Source organism: Zootoca vivipara, chromosome 8 (assembly GCF_965207765.1).
Source record: "Zootoca vivipara chromosome 8, rZooViv2.hap1.1, whole genome shotgun sequence".
NCBI classification, from domain to species: domain Eukaryota; kingdom Metazoa; phylum Chordata; class Lepidosauria; order Squamata; family Lacertidae; genus Zootoca; species Zootoca vivipara.
In genome coordinates this window covers 15,993,026-16,009,888 of record NC_142591.1, presented here as the reverse complement: position 1 = coordinate 16,009,888, position 16,863 = coordinate 15,993,026, and the positions used below count along the sequence as shown (strand labels likewise).

At 43.8% G+C, this 16,863-nt stretch overlaps 1 protein-coding gene across 1 annotated transcript in view; it reads left to right on the top strand.

Annotated features, from left to right (window-relative positions):
- Positions 1-16,863, top strand: part of CDH12 (cadherin 12) — a 432,344-nt gene that overhangs the window by 387,552 nt on the left and 27,929 nt on the right. The window contains exons 7-8 of the mRNA XM_035126166.3: positions 3,562-3,749; positions 15,492-15,745. Coding sequence (XP_034982057.3) covers positions 3,562-3,749; positions 15,492-15,745 — 442 coding nt within the window. The remainder of the gene's footprint in view (positions 1-3,561; positions 3,750-15,491; positions 15,746-16,863) is intronic.

Below are 16,863 nucleotides of genomic sequence, written 5' to 3'. Positions count from 1 at the left end.
AAATCTGAGTTTGGCAGGAGCTGAAGAATCCTTCAGAGTTTCAGATTAATCCAAATGACCCTGGCTTTTATTGCTGCTGAATTTCTGAAAATGCAACAGAATGCCAAGTTGCTGTAAATAAAACACTGCAGCCTAAACAATTTGAAATAAGTAATATACAACTGCCTTGACTCACTTATTCCTTTCATTGTAGAGCCAGCCAGATTTCTTAAAACAGAAAACAAGCTCCTCATTGACTGGGATGCTTTGCAACTTTGCAAGTGAAGAAAAGGGACAACCAGCATTAGAAATTCACCCATTGTTTTATGCACCAATGCCCTTCTCAAATACACAAAGTTAACAATGTCTTGTGCGATATCTGTTCAATCAAGCCCAGCCCAACCAACCAACCATGTACACTGGCCTTGACAAATTTCTTGTTAATGTTCCCTACCTGGGATTGCAAAAATGGGAGTGCTGTCAAGTGGTTGGCAGGCCAGATGGCATGGTTGGTGGACGAGTAAAAGAAATCTAAGAGGGATAGATTTGCTATTGAAACCTACAATAACACACCCTCCAACATTTATCCAATGAAAATAGGGACGTCCTAAGGAACACAGGTGGTGCTGTGGGTTAAACCACAGAGCCTAGGGCTTGCTGATCAGAAGGTTGGCGGTTCAAATCCCTGTGACGAGGTGAGCTCCCATTGCTTGGTCCCAGCTCCTGCCACCCTAGCAGTTCAAAAGCACGTCAAAGTGCAAGTAGATAAATAGGTACCGCTCCAAGCAGGAAGGTAAACGGCGTTTCTGTGTGCTGTGTGCTGCTCTGGTTCGCCAGAAGCGGCTTTGTCATGCTGGCCACATGACCTGGAAGCTGTACGCCAGCTCCCTCGGCCTATAGAGTGAGATGGGTGCCGCAACCCCAGAGTCGGTCACGACTGTACCTAATGGTCAGGGGTCCTTTTACCTTTACCTAAGGAAAAGTAGGATCAAATCAGAAACCGGGGTGGCTTCTGTAAATCTGGGATTGTCCCTGGAAAATAGAGATACCTGCAGGGTCTATATTATAATAATAAAAGCATAAACCTTTTTTCTGCTGGCTTCTCATCCATACAGCTTTTTCTATTCCTTTTGAACTGTTTTAGGTGCTTTTTGGTGTCCAAAATGAATTCAGTCTCCAAGTCGGTAGTGCCTTTTCTTGCCTCTGAAAAATGACATTTTCTGCCTCTGGATTGTCACTGTTGGAAGAAGAGGTCAGGAAACAGGAATGAAGGAAAGAGTGGGCTTCCCTCCTACTATTTTCCCATTCCCTCACAGTCTACAGCAGGCATCCCCAAACTGCGGCCCTCCAGATGTTTTGGCCTACAACTCCCATGATCCCTAGCTAACAGGACCAGTGGTCGGGGAAGATGGGAACTGTAGTCCAAAACATCTGGAGGGCCGAAGTTTGGGGATGCCTGGTCTACAGAAAAGCAGAATGTGTGTATCTATGTGTGCAGCTCTGTGTTACTCTGTTCATGTATGTGTCGAAATGCCTGTCTGAATAGGTGTGTTTCAGCCTGTTTCCCTGCCCTGTTTGTACACACGCACACATATGTACAAACCTTGGGCTGGAAAAAAGGTAGCCACTCCTGCTTTATAGTATCCTACTTTTCACCCATTAAATTAAATGGGTTTCTATGTGGTTTCTCTTCCATCCAAGCACTGTCCAGACATAGGCCTTCCTATTTGTTTGTTTGCATGTATGCTCCAGTTTGAAATGCTCTTCTATACGGTAGGTAGTTTATAGCTGTAACAAGGTTTTAGGCCATGTGCTTTTATACCGTACGTGGACACTGCAAAATCAGACGCACCTCTTTCCCTGATTTTTTGACACTAGAGATGTATCTTTTTAAGACCCACCTTATTTCTGTAATTTCAAATCGTTTAAAAATGTTTTTAATATTGTATGACACTGTGTTTTGATGCTAATATTGTATTTTAATTGTTGTAACCCATCCTGGGTCCTTAGGGTGAAGGATGTGTAATAGTAATAACAACAATAATAGCCAAGAGAGCTGAACTTTCTGAACTGAATATATTTACTTCGACTTGGTATGAATGGAATCAGACCAACGGGCCTAACAAACAGGGAAACCCTCCTTCCAGCATGATTAATTTCTAGAGAAACCAAGCTCACAGGAAACATCCCTCTCCCCTGCCTGCGTCAAGAACCTCTCTTGAAGTACAAAAGGGGCCTGGAAAATGAGTTCACTAAAATTGATTAGCACAAAATCCCTGACCTCTGTTTTTGATGAAAAGTTAAAATTATAGCTTCCTCTGAAATGATTAAGAAAAATGTTAAGGACATTCTTCTTCCTCAGTAGGATATGAGTGTCTTGAAGCAGTGGGAGCCATTCTGTCAAAATTATGAAGCTGTTAAAATTCTTGCAACAGACTCGGGCAGTGAGAACTTCTAGCAGCGAAATGGCTTTATTCCAGTCCAGTTGTTTTAGCTATGTCTAATGAACATGCTGTGTAGAAAACAATGTGAAATGCTTTGGTGAGAAAGACACTATGAAATGCTTTGGTGAGAAAGACACCAACTTTTTGCTGACATCTGTTTGCTGCTGCACTATTGTAAGTGTAGCCCCCAGTGTAAAAACAAAGTGCTTCTGTTTTTAGGGGTATCTCTGGATACTGAAGGGCCTGTGACCAAAATAGGCATTGGGACCCTGCAGAGGGGCAAACAGATACAGAGCTATCGACATGCTGGTGATATTTCAGCGTAATCCTTTTTGATGTTATACGGACTTGACGTTATGCAGCTTTGTCAAAAGCTGTGTTGAACCACATTTGCTCTTCATGATTCAACAGATATTACCTGAATGACTGATGTAATGGGAATAGTGTTTAATGGCTTGGGATGTTTCATGGTTGATGCTTGCCCAAAACAAAACAACCAGGACATGGCTGCAAATCTGAAACTCTCAAATTCCCCCCCTCCCCGGTTTATATTTAATGTATTTATTTATTCATTAAATTTGTGTTTCACCTTTAAAATCAGAATCGAATAGGGAAAAATAGTTTTGGTGTGGCTATTATGATAGGATTGTATAGTGCCCTTATGTGCTGTATTAATGGTAGGGACGCAGGTGGTACTGTGGTCTAAATCACTGAGCCTCTTGGGTGGGTTTGCCAATCAGAAGGTTGGCAGTTCGAATCCGCATGATAGTGTGAGCTCCAGTTGCTCTGTACCAGCTCCTGTCGAAAGCACGTCAAAGTGCAAGTAGATAAATAGGTACCACTCTGGCGGGAAAGTAAAGGGCATTTCCATGCACTCTGGTTTCCGTCACAGTGTTGTGTTGTGAGAAGTGGTTTAGTCATGCTGGCCACTTGACCCGGAAAGCTGTCCAAAGACAAACACCAGCTCCCTCGACCTGAAAGTGAGATGAGCACTGCAACCCCATAGTTGCCTTTGACTGAAATTAACCATCCAGGGGTCCTTTACCTTTTTACCCATATTAATGGTAGCAGCATGTGTTACAACTATCTGTAATTTGCCAAGATTTCAGCTGAATAACTGATTATCAATTTGCCATAGGTATCTTCCACCTGAAAGTACCTGAAACATCTCTCATTGGTTCAGCCATTGGAAGAATCAGAGCGGTGGATCCCGACTCTGGGAAAAATGCAGAAATTGAATATACTATTGTACCGGGAGATGGAGGGAACTTGTTTGACATCGGCACAGATGAGAACACACAAGAAGGGGTCATCAAGCTGAAAAAGGTATTTCTATTATTATTATTATTATTATTATTATTATTATTATTATTATTATTTATTGAATTTATATACTGCCCTATACCCAGAGGTCTTAGGGTGGTTCACAGAACAAAATCAAAATATAAAACTGCAAAATATATAATCAAAATACAAACAACATCCCAATAACCACTCTCCCCTTGGAGTTACGTGGTAGGTAGATAGTGATTAACCTCAAGATTACTTAAAAAGGCTGAAGTCAGACTTACATCTTCCAGATGTTTAGGTCAAGAACTGCCTCCCTTCATAGCACCTAACCCAAAAAAGAAACAAACACCATCAATAGAAGAGGGTAGCAACATGGTGTCCATGGTCAACCATTCTGTCAAGTGTATTGGGCAAGAGAGATCAGTTTAGATTTCTTGTTAACTAGAAGTCCATTTTTATCCTCAGCTGCTGATGGATAAATCAGTCATTTTTTGTTACTCTCCCTTTGCCATTTCCCCAATATACAGGCCTCAAAAATTCTGCATTAGCTTGTGGGGTTGTTGTTGTTTTTAAGTCCTTGTGAAAATTTGTCAGCATTTTAGTGTGTCGTTCTCCTGATATACACATTATTTTTCCTTTTAAAAACCCAATTCCCCCTAGCATAATGTATTCTAATGTTATTTTCACTCAAATATGCATCTGAATGCAGGCTTTACGCTAATATGTGCATTTTATTTGGCTGGATAACTGCATTACAAAATTCAGCAAAGTGTAAGGTTTGAGGAATAACTGTGTTTTGAGTCGCACATTATATTTGGAATTGTAAATTATGTGCATACACATTAAAATAAGTATGGAATTCCTTCCCTCGCCCCCTCACATCCCCATCCTCAGGCCTGTTTTTATATTTACCTGGCACCAAGCTGTCAGTCCAGCCCTATTGGAATCTTCCAATGGATAAACTTGTAGCTATGTAATCCCGCTGAAGGGCAAAGAGTCCATTGTATCTCCCAGCCAGGAAGCTGCTGTCTCCTGTGGTTTTCAAAAGCAAGTACATTTTCAGCTCAAATCAATCACTCTCTATAGTAACTAAGAGCTTGCAGCATTTTGCTTGACTATTGCAAGTGGGCCGCAAACCTCCAAAGGAATAGAAATGGTGTTTTAAAAACAATAGCAAAATTAGTAGCCATAGAAGTTTTAGTACTTCACATGATTCATGTGCCCAGTCTTTTGAGTGGGAGTAGGGACCAAACATGGACAAGATACCAGTCCTACACCACTCACACACAAAGCAATTGCATGAATAACTTTTAGAAGGCAAGATGTAAACACATATCCTCCAATATTTCTCAGATGAAAATAGGGACACCATTTTCTAGATCAAGAAGCTTCTCCTGCATTTGATTTCGCTGCACATGTATACGTTGTATGCACAAATACATCTGTCACCTTGATCCAATTAAAATCTCTCAGCCTAGCCTACCTCGCAGGATTGTTGCAAAGAAAAAGTGTGCGAGGGAAGGGATGTACAAACTTTCCACCGGTAAAAAGAATGAAATAAAATTTTAACTGTAAGCTGCCTCGAGTCCCTGTCAGGGAAAAATAGTGAGTAATAATAATACAGCGGTACCTCAGTTTACGAACTTAAACCGTTCCGGAAGTCCGTTCTTAAACCAAAACCGTTCTTAAACCGAGGCACACTTTCCCTAATGAGGCCTCCCGCCGCCAATGCCCTTCCACCGTTCGGATTCCGTTCTTAGACCGAGACAAAGTTCGCAAACCGGGACACTAATTCCAGTTTTGCCGAGTTTGTAAACCGAATCGTTTGTAAACAGGACTGTTGTAATCCGAGGTACCACTGTAATAGGAAACTGTGAGAATGATTAGGATCATACCAGAGAGTAAATCCTATTGAACTCAGTGGGACTTAATTCTGAGTAAAATTGCTTAGGATTTCAGAAAAATTTCAGAAACAGACTGGAAAGAGAAGTTGCTGAATTGCAACTCATTACCAAGCTTAAAACCATGGAGAGAGCTGGTCTGAATAAAGACATTGGATTCTTATCTTATTATACATGATAAAGCTTTCTTTAGCCATCTCACCCCTTGCTTTTTCCTGCAAGACCAATTGCAGTCGTTAACAGTAGTCAACAGGTTTACCACTGCTATCAGCCAATCACCCATTCCCACCACCCTTCTGAGTAATACCCCTCCCCACCCTCTCACTATATATAAGCGTCTGGTGACTTCTGTTTCAGTGTATCTGAAGAAGTGTGCATGCACACGAAAGCTCATACCTATGACAAACTTAGTTGGTCTCTAAGGTCTACTGGAAGGATTTTTTTTATTTATTTCGGTGTAAGGCTGCACAGTCTTTACCCTGTTAACTGGGAATAAGCTCCATTGAATACAGTGGGAGTAACTTCTGAGTAGACATGTGAAGACTTGCAAGTGTAAGGCTCCATTTACAATAAAGGAATAAACCACTGTTTCCTAAGAATTGCTGGCTGCTGAAGCACTGCATTTAAAGAATTTAAATGTAGCATCTTTCCTAGTTTGGCCATAGGAGCTTATGATTAGGAACCAGGGCCCACAGCAAATATGTGGACTCAATGCATGGGTGTTTGTCGGAAGCTGTTTCCCATATAGTTGTAGAAATGTCAGTCTCGTCAGCACAATGCCTTCCCTCTTGCAAGGTTTTTTTTTTAAAAAAATGCTCCGTACACATCAGGAGGCAATTCATACAGATTTTTCAGCAGCTAACATGCCAGAAAAGTAAGGGCAACAAAGTGGGCCTATAAAACTACCTGCTATTTAAGATATGAATATTGCTTGGCCTTTGGAACTCTTTTTCTTGGGGACACACACCTGGTCTGTTTGCCTGACAGCAATGGTTGGAGTTTATTAAGATAACAGTTAAGGAGGTGTGAACTAAAAGCAAGCCTTACGTAGCCAGCAGAAGGTCTGTGCCCCACTGGAACAAATAGCTCTAGAGATGGGGGAGCAATCTGGTGGCTTAGAATTCCAGAGTGAATTTGCCTGATCCATACCTCCTGGACCAATATGAGGATGAGATATGAGCCCACTTCAAAATCCTCACTCCTGCCAGAATCCATGATAAAGTAGTTCAAGCGCTGACATTGCCTCTTTATTTCTTTTTGCACACATACTAATCACCTGGAGCTGCTGGCGTACACAGTTCCTCCCACATGGGTTGAAAATCTACATCCAATTCTCCCCAGGCAGAACAGGACATGAAGACATGCTCTCACTCTCAGGGAGTGCTCCAAAATAGGCTTCCAAGGAGATTGAATAAAACAAAACATGGCTGCCCTTGTGAGTTGGCTGGGCAGCCATGTGTTGTTGTTCTTTCCTCTCTCTCTACCACATTTTCAACTACTGTCTGTTAAAAGAAAGAAAAAAGAGGAGAGTCTAAGGACTGGCTAACTTCTAAGTATTTCTAAGTACATTTAAAGAAATGTGTGTAAACTGACAAGAACTTTATCACAACATTCAAAAGTGTGTGAAATCTATTAAATGCAGATCTGCATGTTTGTGGTAGAGGTTTGAATTAGGATGCTTCATTAGAAATGTAAAAGAAAAAAGTCTCGGAGACTTAGGATTTGAGAAGACCAACGTTTTATTCCCTATTCTCAAGCAAATCATTGACTAGAGATGGTCTGGGGTAACCAACATTCAATCCAAAAAGTATCTGGGCTTGTTACTAATGCAAACATTCAATCCAAAAAGTATCTGGGCTTGTTACTAATGCAAGTTTATAGTTTAATACTTGTCAGTCACACTGTTGTTGCAAAAAACAACAACCACAATATATATACACTGGGTTGTTTTTTTAGGAAGGAATAAAAACATATATGCTGGTGAAAAACAGAGACCCCTGTTCTCTCATTATTTCTCTCATTATTTTCAAATAGCTGTCGTAATCCAATACTGCTAAGCGGGAGGTATGTTTGTAGCACATCTTAAATCTCATAATGTGGCTGCTGACTCTGTGACTTTGTGCTTTGAGTCCCAGATACAACCTCCGTTATCTCTTAGAAAGGATCAAATGCCTTTCCATTTGAGTATCTTGTGTCTTTTAGTGCCACATGGTGGTTGGCAGTGAAACAGCAGCCAAAAGGAAGTGAAGCAAGCAAGTTCTACTGCCTTATTAGCATCACAATCAATAAGCTTTTATGGTCTCTAAGTGGATAAATAGATTCTTACAGTTCAGAAAGTTAATTCTGTCTCTTATACGTTAGCGCCAGGCCTCCCAAGCATGTGACCCACTGAGCTGAACACAGCCCACCAGCAACCATCAAAAGAGGCCTACCATCAGTTCGACAAAGATTTTGCATTTTCTGTTTGTCCAGGACAGCAAAGTAGAGGAAACTTCATTTACCTGCCAGGCCACATTATGTGACTGGTGGGCTGTGTTAGGTACAATTGCTCACAAGTTGGTCAGGCTTGTTGTACACCTAAATAGTGCATAAAGGTGGGCTTGCTTCCCCCCCCCCCCGGGTGGAACTCACAATTCATTAACTTACCATCAGTATGAATGTGGGCTCATATATTTCCATGCCAAAGCGACAGCAAGGCCTTTTAGGTAGGTGCCCCACAGCTGAGAAACAATGAAGGAACAGATTGTTCCCTGGAGCATGCATGGGGAACTGGCTTTTTGTTTTCCTGGAACAGGGGTGGGGAAGTGGATCACTGCATTGTCATTGCTACTGAGATCAAGGTCATTTGAATGTGTATTATCTTTGCCCACGAGCTGATTGGTGCTGATAGCCAGGGGCATAGCATGAAGGGAGGGCTAGGGGGGGCGTAGCCCCAAGCACATGATTTTGAGTAGGCATGAACCAAGCACCCCCATGCAGGAATCCCCATCTCACCCTGCCCCCCAGTGGGGGTCTCTGGGCTCCAGAGCCTAGCCTAGCCCTACTAAAGCATCTCTGGCCCCCCTCACTGAATGGCCATCCAGCCAGCATTGGGAAGATATGCATGCCAAAGGCAGGCTCCACCCTGGACAGTTTGGCAGGTGGTGTAGAGCAGCCCCTTGAACCCTCTGTGCCCTGCGCCTGTCTGGCAGTGTCAGAGGTGAGGGCTTGACTGGTGTGACAGGTTTTGTTCACCCTCCGCACCCCACTCCCAGCACATGTCCTGGGTGCCAGCAAGGGATGCAAAGCTGCTGCTGACAGCACACCCTCAAATGACTCCTTTGAAGTCCATTCAAACCAAACCCGCCAACAAAAAGGAGATTAGATAGATAGATAGACAGACATACAGACAGATAGATATTCCCATTTGTAGGTGTAGTCTGCATTCATAGTCAAGTGAATCACTGCCTGGGATTCATACAGGTTTGATCCTTACAAGTGGTAGTGGAATAATATTAAACCCTTTTTATACAATGTTTTAGTTGTAGTGGGGTTCAGGCCAAGTTGCTGCTGCACATTGGAATGGAGCAGTGGCAAGGTCAGCAAGGTGCAAATGAGCTGGCAGGAGATTGGTTCCTCTGGTGTATTTGCACCAGGCTGACCTCACTGCTGCCTTTGTCCATCTCCATCCTGCTTCGGAGTAGCAATTCAGCCAGAGAGATATCAGGTAAGCTGTGCAGCCCCACTGTGCCATCTGCTACCATTTAATTCTGGTATTATGTGATTAATGTGTGTATGAACATTTTTGTTTCCTTAAGGGCTGGTACTGATAGAAGAAACAGAAGTTTCTCAAAGTCTGCTTGATGGGTTGTGCAACAAAGCATGTTGGCCCACAGGGGTGAACAAACCTCTTGTTTTATAACCTTCTGGAGACTGCGTACCCTCCCCAACAAAAGAAAAGCCAACAATAAATAGTGGGTTTGCAATATGTGACAGGTCAGGTGTCACACATTATGCAGGCCTGAAACAAAGAGAGCAAATGCGAACAGGTTTCTCTACACTGGGGTCTAAAGAACATTGATAATGCAGCATAGGAAAATGCCTTGCTGTTCTTATTCATGCAGTGCCTGCTCTGTGGATAAATATAGAAACTGTTTAGCTGTGCAAGTCTTCACAGATAGCAGACAGCACTGCGTGTCTCCTGTCACCGTGCGGAGACTGTGAATGAAGAGAAACACTTCCTTCTCAGTATTTGTGCTGTGTTTATTGCAATAGCATATTCAATCAATTTCAGCATGTGTTGCATTCTCTGCTTCAAGATTTGATTTTGCTTTAATTTTGAAAGAAAATGTTCTATTCTCCCTGTCTGCCTGAAAGCACACCCCCGCCCCCCAAAAAATCAGCATATTTTGTGCTAAAGTAGATTAGTACAGACAAGATGGAGTAAAATCCCAGGTTTCCATTTTACTGAATTGTTTATAGCAGAACTGAACTGGGGAACCATAGATGGCTACATGTTGTTGGACTCCATTTCCCATCAGCCCTGATAATTATGGGAGTTGGAGTTCAGCATCATCTGGAGGGACAATGGTGCCCCAGCCCTGATTTATAGCAATAGCCAGTATCCAGAACTAGTTGCACCTTGATTATATTCACAATGGATGCTTGTAGGAAGGAATCAGAATTCTGGTTAGTGCTTAACAAATTCCTTGGCATGCTTCTCGCGCTTTACTCCTGCCTGCCATCCATGTGATTGACTAGGCTTCCTTCAAACTTCCTCAGATGTTTCTCGAAGGAGGAACCTCCATAGTCAACTTCATGTCAGGCAAGATGTGGTGGCAACCAAACTCCCAAGTGTTTGCAGAGGGTTTCAGCAGATACCGTGTTTCTCATATTATAAGACACCATGGCTTATTTTCAAGGGATGTCTTATTTTTTAATAAAGTGCATCAAGCAAGTGAAAGGTTTCTGAGATCAAAAGCAGCAGAACAGAGCCCAAAACAAGCATGATAAAAGCATGCTTTTCACAAACTTTTCCTGCATTGCATGCATACCGTGCAAGCTCAATGTTTTTAGCCCAACAAGAGTTCAGTGCACTTACAGAACAGGCTTTGAAGAGCTGCACCTCTTGCTGGGTCCCGCTGGGTCGGAGCTTCGCACGGCTTCAGTTGCAGTCCGAGGGCTTCAAGCACAGTGTGCTGAGGCTCCAGCCGGGTCCCAGGGCTTCGCCGCGGTTCCTGAGCTACGCGTCCAGCCAGGTCCCGGGGGTTAGCGCGTGCGCCTTTGAGGCTCGCAGCCGGGTCCCAGGGGTTAGTGCGCGCACGCTGAAGCTCCAGCCGGGTCCCAGGGCTTCGCCGCGGCTCCTGCAAGCTGCCGCGGCTTCAGCTAAGCGTCCAGCCGGGTCCCGGGGTTAGCGCGTGCGTGCGCTGAAGCTCCAGCTGGGTCGAAGGGCTTCACCGCGGCTCCTGCAAGCTGCCGCGGCTTCAGCTATGCGTCCAGCCGGGTCCCGGGGGTTAGCGCGCGCGCTGAAGCTCCAGCTGGGTCCCAGGGCTTTGCTGCGGCTCCCAGGGGTTAGCGCATGCGCTCTGAGGCTCTTGCCGGGTCTCAGGGCTTCGCACAGGGGACACCGAGGCTCTTGCTGGGTCCCGCAGCTTCGCCTCTCGCTCGGTCGGGGCTTTGCGATAGTGCTTATTTTCAGGGTATGTCTTATTTTTCACCAACCCTTTGAAATCCTGTCATGGCTTATTTTTTGGGGATGCCTTAAAATATGAGAAACACGGTACCAATGCAACACAGACCACACCACAAAAATCAAATGCACAGGTCATGGGAAATGTCTTCACAGAGCTCCTGAGGAATAATCTCAGGCTGAAATATGAACCAGAAGTCTAATAAATCAGGACTATCTGATTGACTTTCATTGTCATCATTATTGAGTTCATTGAGTTCAATTAGTGCAATATAGGTTTGTTCATTCATGCTTCTTCCTCTGAATGATGTAGATTAATCTCCTTCTCTCTCTCTCTCTCAGAAAACTCTGAGCAATTTAGGCTGCAATCCTAACCCTATCTACCTGGGAGTAATAGGTCTTCCTTTCAATTAGTCATGGTTAGGATTGTAGTGTTCATCAAGCTTATGAAATTAGTTTCCCTAAAATTTCCTCAGGCATTTTACCCAAGCAGAAATCTTAAAATTCACTTTTAAAAACCCACTTCTGTCAAAATTTGGCAACAACTTTGGGACTGGGCAGCGCATGAACACTGAAGAAATTCATCTAGCCTTGTTGAAACACCTGTTGCTCCCCTTGAAAATTCCTCAAATATCTTCACTGAGGAGAGCTCTCTAAATTCATCTCAAATTGCAATAAATACAGTGGCGTAAGATTATTGGAAGAGCTTTGCTGAGACAGGCCCATGGCCAGTTTATCCAGCTTTCTGCTTACACAGGGTCAAAGCAGATAGAAGCAGACTCAATAGTATTCTCCCACTCATGAGCCCCAGAAACTTGCACCCTTATCTTCCACTAATCTGTCTAATCTCTTTTAAGCCTCTTTCCGTGTCCAATAAGTCCGAGACACCTTTGCCTGATGACACTGTGGCCCATAGATTACAGCAAAATACTGGGTGGGCAAGGTTTTGTCCAGTATCCTCCCTGTGTGATGGGCTTGTGGGGGGAAAGCTGTCTCATGAGTCCTTCGTTAGGCAGAAAACCATTGTTTGTATGAGGGTGGAAATGGCATTAGACAGGATCAACAAAGTATGGGGGAGCCCCCTTAAGTGGCCTGAGGGAAGGATTGACCAGGGTACCCCCAAGCTTGGGGTATCTGCTTTGTTGGAATCTGCACCCTGGTCGCACCCTGGTGACACCTTGCTTGGTGGCTTGTACCACAGCAAGGTTCAGCACTGGCTGACTCCCATGGAACAGGTTTGAGGTGGTCCAAACCTGGCTTGATCCATTCCGTTAACATGGGGCTTGTGGGACGTTGAACAGGTCCTGGGACCCAAAGCCATGCCACCCCTTGCCCTGCCTTCTGCTATCAATAATGATTTGGCCTGATTTTCTCATCACACTCTGGTTATTTTGCTGCTCTCATGGGTCACATTGTGAGCCTGCCTGGGCAAAGCTGTTGCTATGACTACTGCATCCTGCAAGAGAGAGAGAGAACCTTTTTCTCTACCCACCATGCATGATGTGTGTTTTTTCATTTTCTTCCATCTCTGCAGGATCCTTTTGCATCCCCTTTTCTTCAGCAGACAACCACAGGGTGGAGAAATCAGTTTGAGGAGGCTCCTCATTGAGGAGCCAGTCTTTCTCCTCCTGCACCTCTTTTTCCACATCAGGTTCCCAAGGGGCAGAGAGATCAATTAGCAGTATTTATTGCATGCTCTCAGGCAACTCCATTTTCTCCTCCTGTACAGCAGGTTCCCCAGGAGTAGAAAAATCTTTCAACAGTTCAGGTGTGGCTGGACACAATATGTCACCCCTGTTGCACTTGCACAGTACTGACCCCTTCACCTCTCCCCCTCTATCTCCTGGTAAGCAGCAGCAATATGAGGTGTGGTTCTGTTGCTCACCTGACCCCCAGCCAGTCATATTGCTGCTAAATAGGTACTGCTGTGACAGGAAGGAAGGTAAACAACATTTCTATGAGCTCTGGCACACATCACAGTGTCCTGTGCACCAGAAGCGGTTTAATCATGCTCCCTCGGCCTGAAAGCGGAGATTAGTGCCGCACCCCATAATCAAATTCAACTGGACTTCACCATCCAAGGATCCTTTACCTTTTACTCCCCCCCCCATTGCTGCTTACCAGGAGATTGTCATGCAATGGGCTCAGAATAACCAGAATCTAAGGTCGTCACCATGTGTGTCCTTTAGCAAAATCTGGACATGTTTTGGGAGGTTTCTGGCGAACAGAGACATTTGTGGGATTTTGCTAAGATTTGTAAAATTCCTCAGGTCTGAAGCAACACTTGAGGCGAATGTGGATATATCTCCTCAGGCAATGCATCTGAGGAATTTTGAGAGAAAAGGAGTATCAGTCAGACTAACAACATGTCTCAAAAAGGTTTAATGCATCCCTATGGAAAGTCATTATTCAAACACTTTCCAAAACTTGTTTTTTTTTGTTCCTTTCTTAGAGTGACTATTAATCCCTTGCAAATTCATAATAAACCTGTTTTATATGTCAGTGCTATAAAAAGCAGAGATTGGATTCATGGCAGGTAGGATATTGGTAGAACATGACTACCAGTAATTGCAACAGAAAATTCAAAAATATGCATTAATTTTTGTACATTGCAAAACTGTAAATTTCAGTTCCTTCTAATCTCCTCTCTGTTCCATGCATTTTATAACTACAATGCTTTTGTGATGTTCCTAAAGCTGACCACGAGATGTCACTGCTAGCTAAGCATCCACAGTAAACCAGCACAAGAAATGAGGTGGCCCAATCCAGTTAAATGTCTGTAGAGCCTCTGTTTCTTTTTTGTCAGCAGCAGGGTAGCCGTATAGACTTCTTGTGTGTGTGTGCGATCTAAAAAAAAAGGCAACATATTATTATTTTTGGACGTATAATGGGGTAGTTGTGGGACAGAAACGATAGTTCTGATAGGAATGATTGAGCAAGGACAAGACTGTGCTCGGCAAATAAAAAGATTTCAGACCATCGTGTTGGTAAATTACCTGGACTCATGCTGAATGGTGGAACTGATTGATTCACAGTATACGTAGATATTCTGTCATGCTTGTCAGCCTCAGGCAGTATAAGACATAAAAACATTCATTACGGCATATTGAGGTGGAAGGTAGGGTGTAAAGTGGGCAGTGATCCATGGCTTTATGTATAGAATTCTCAGGTCATAACTTCGAGATTTCCTCCCCACCCCAATACTTCTAAAAATAATTACTGAAGCAGCTCCTGATTCCTCCCCCTTCCACCATGCTGGTATTTTGATCCACTGTTCCCTCTAACGCCAGAATCGCCTGCTGAATGCTTCAATATTTATTTTATTGCTACATAAAGGGGGGCTGCAGGATGAAGAGGCTGGCATTTTGGGTGGCACACGTGAATGTTATATGTGTCTGCACAGCCTAGCATGCCTTTCCTTCTGCCAAAAGCTTCTCCCCATGCCACTCTAGGTGGCTGGGGAAAGGAAGCATGCCTCTTCCAAAATGACAACCATCCAATTAGCTCTTTTTGCCATAGTTTTTCAGTAAATTTAAACAGATAACCATTCCTGCCACCCACAACAATATTTTCTGACAAATTAAACCAAGCTGATTGGGGAAACAGAGTGTGAGAGAAGAGGTGATGGAGAGCATTGTGGTTGGTGATACTGGAACCACTGAGATCCAAAAGAACCAAGAGGGCCACATTTCACTGCTGTATTGCTGAGCCGCCAAAAATTTATCACAAACTGAATTCAAACCAATGGCCCATAATTCAGACATGTAATGGCCAAGGTGTATCCTAGCTCTTTTTTCTTGAACTCCTTTGATTCATGGGTATCGGATATGGCAACCACTAAAAATTGTGTACTACAACTCCCATCATCCCTGACCATTAGCAATGATGATTGGAGTTGGGATTTCATAGCTTTGCAAGCAGGGATGGCCACATGGGCTAACTCTGAGAGACTCCAATGATTGAATTAAGGACATTGTGTATGTAAAATACATACTGTTCTACTGAGCTGCAGGCCCTCCTGTCTGCCATTGGTCCCTTCCTCCCCACCCAAAACCAAAATGCATATTCAGTATAAACATACTAAGCAAAACGGTCCTCTATTAAATATTTTAAATATGCATATATATTTTCTCTCTCATCCAGTGGTTTTAGACTTCTTCTTTTAAGTCCTTGTTCTGACGTTGTATTTTGCATTCCTCTTTATTGTAGCCATTGGACTTTGAAACAAAGAAGGCATACACTTTTAAAGTAGAGGCATCAAATGTGCATCTTGACCATCGCTTCCATTCTGTGGGCCCATTCAAGGATACTGCTACGGTGAAGATCAATGTGTTGGACATGGACGAACCGCCTATTTTCAGCAAACCTTTATACACAATGGAGGTTTATGAAGATACTCCGGTCGGGACCATTATTGGAGCTGTTACTGCCCAGGACCTTGATGTTGGCAGCAGTGTCGTCAGGTGAGAAAATGCTCCTTGTCTTCCCAAACTGTCAGTGAGACTGGATATATAAATACATAAAACAACATGAACCTCAGGAACAGTTAAATTCCGTTTCAAAACGAGGGGCTAGCAGTTTGGTCCTTCTCCAAGAAAAAAAAATAAATCTGGTGAATCCAGAGCATTTACAATCTGGAGGAACCTTCTGGATCCCACACTTCAAGTGTAGTGGAATGACAAAGGTTTCCCAAGTCCTGGAGCCCAAAAGTAAGGCTTCCAGTCTAAAGCATGTGTTAGAACCCCATCAGGGGTCAATGTATGTCTGTATAATGTTTAACAAATGGAAGGGGATGGTTGGCAACGGCTTAGGGAGCTGGGTATGTTTAGCCTGGAGAAGAGAAGTTTAAGGGGTGATATGATAGCCATGTTCAAATATATGAAAGGATGTCATATGGAGGAGGGAGAAAGATTGTTTTCTGCTGCTCCAGAGAAGCAGACACGGAGAAATGGATTCAAACTACAAGAAAAAAGATTCCACCTAAACATTAGGAAGAACTTCCTGACAGTAAGAGCTGTTTGGCAGTGGAATTTGCTACCAAGGAGTGTGGTGGAGTCTCCTTCTTTGGAGGTCTTTAAGCAGAGGCTTGACAGGCATATGTCAAGAATGCTTCGATGGTATTTCCTGCTTGGCAGGGGGTTGGACTGGATGGCCCTTGTGGTCTCTTCCAACTCTATGATTCTATGACCCATGAATGAGGCAAGGTGAGGTCATTTGCCTCAGGTGGAAGATTCATCCCCTGCTTTCGTGCTACTGCCAGCCCCACCAGGACTTTCAAGCCACCAGGACAGCACCACTGCCCTCACTGCTGCACCTACTGTGCCCTCACAGCTGTGTCATGTTGACAGCGCGGGCACAGCCATAGGTGAGGGCACAGTTGCAATGGCGGGGCTAGCAGCAGCACAGTAGCAGAGGGAGGGATGCTGATCTGTGGGCAGGGAGTAACAGAGAGAGGCAGCTTCAGCACATTTTGCTCACAGTGACAAAATGTCGTGGGCTAGCCCTGAATTTTGGGAATCCCCAAACTGGCTTCTGTTGATTTCTTACACATGACCATTCTGCTCACCCTCAAACCATGGAT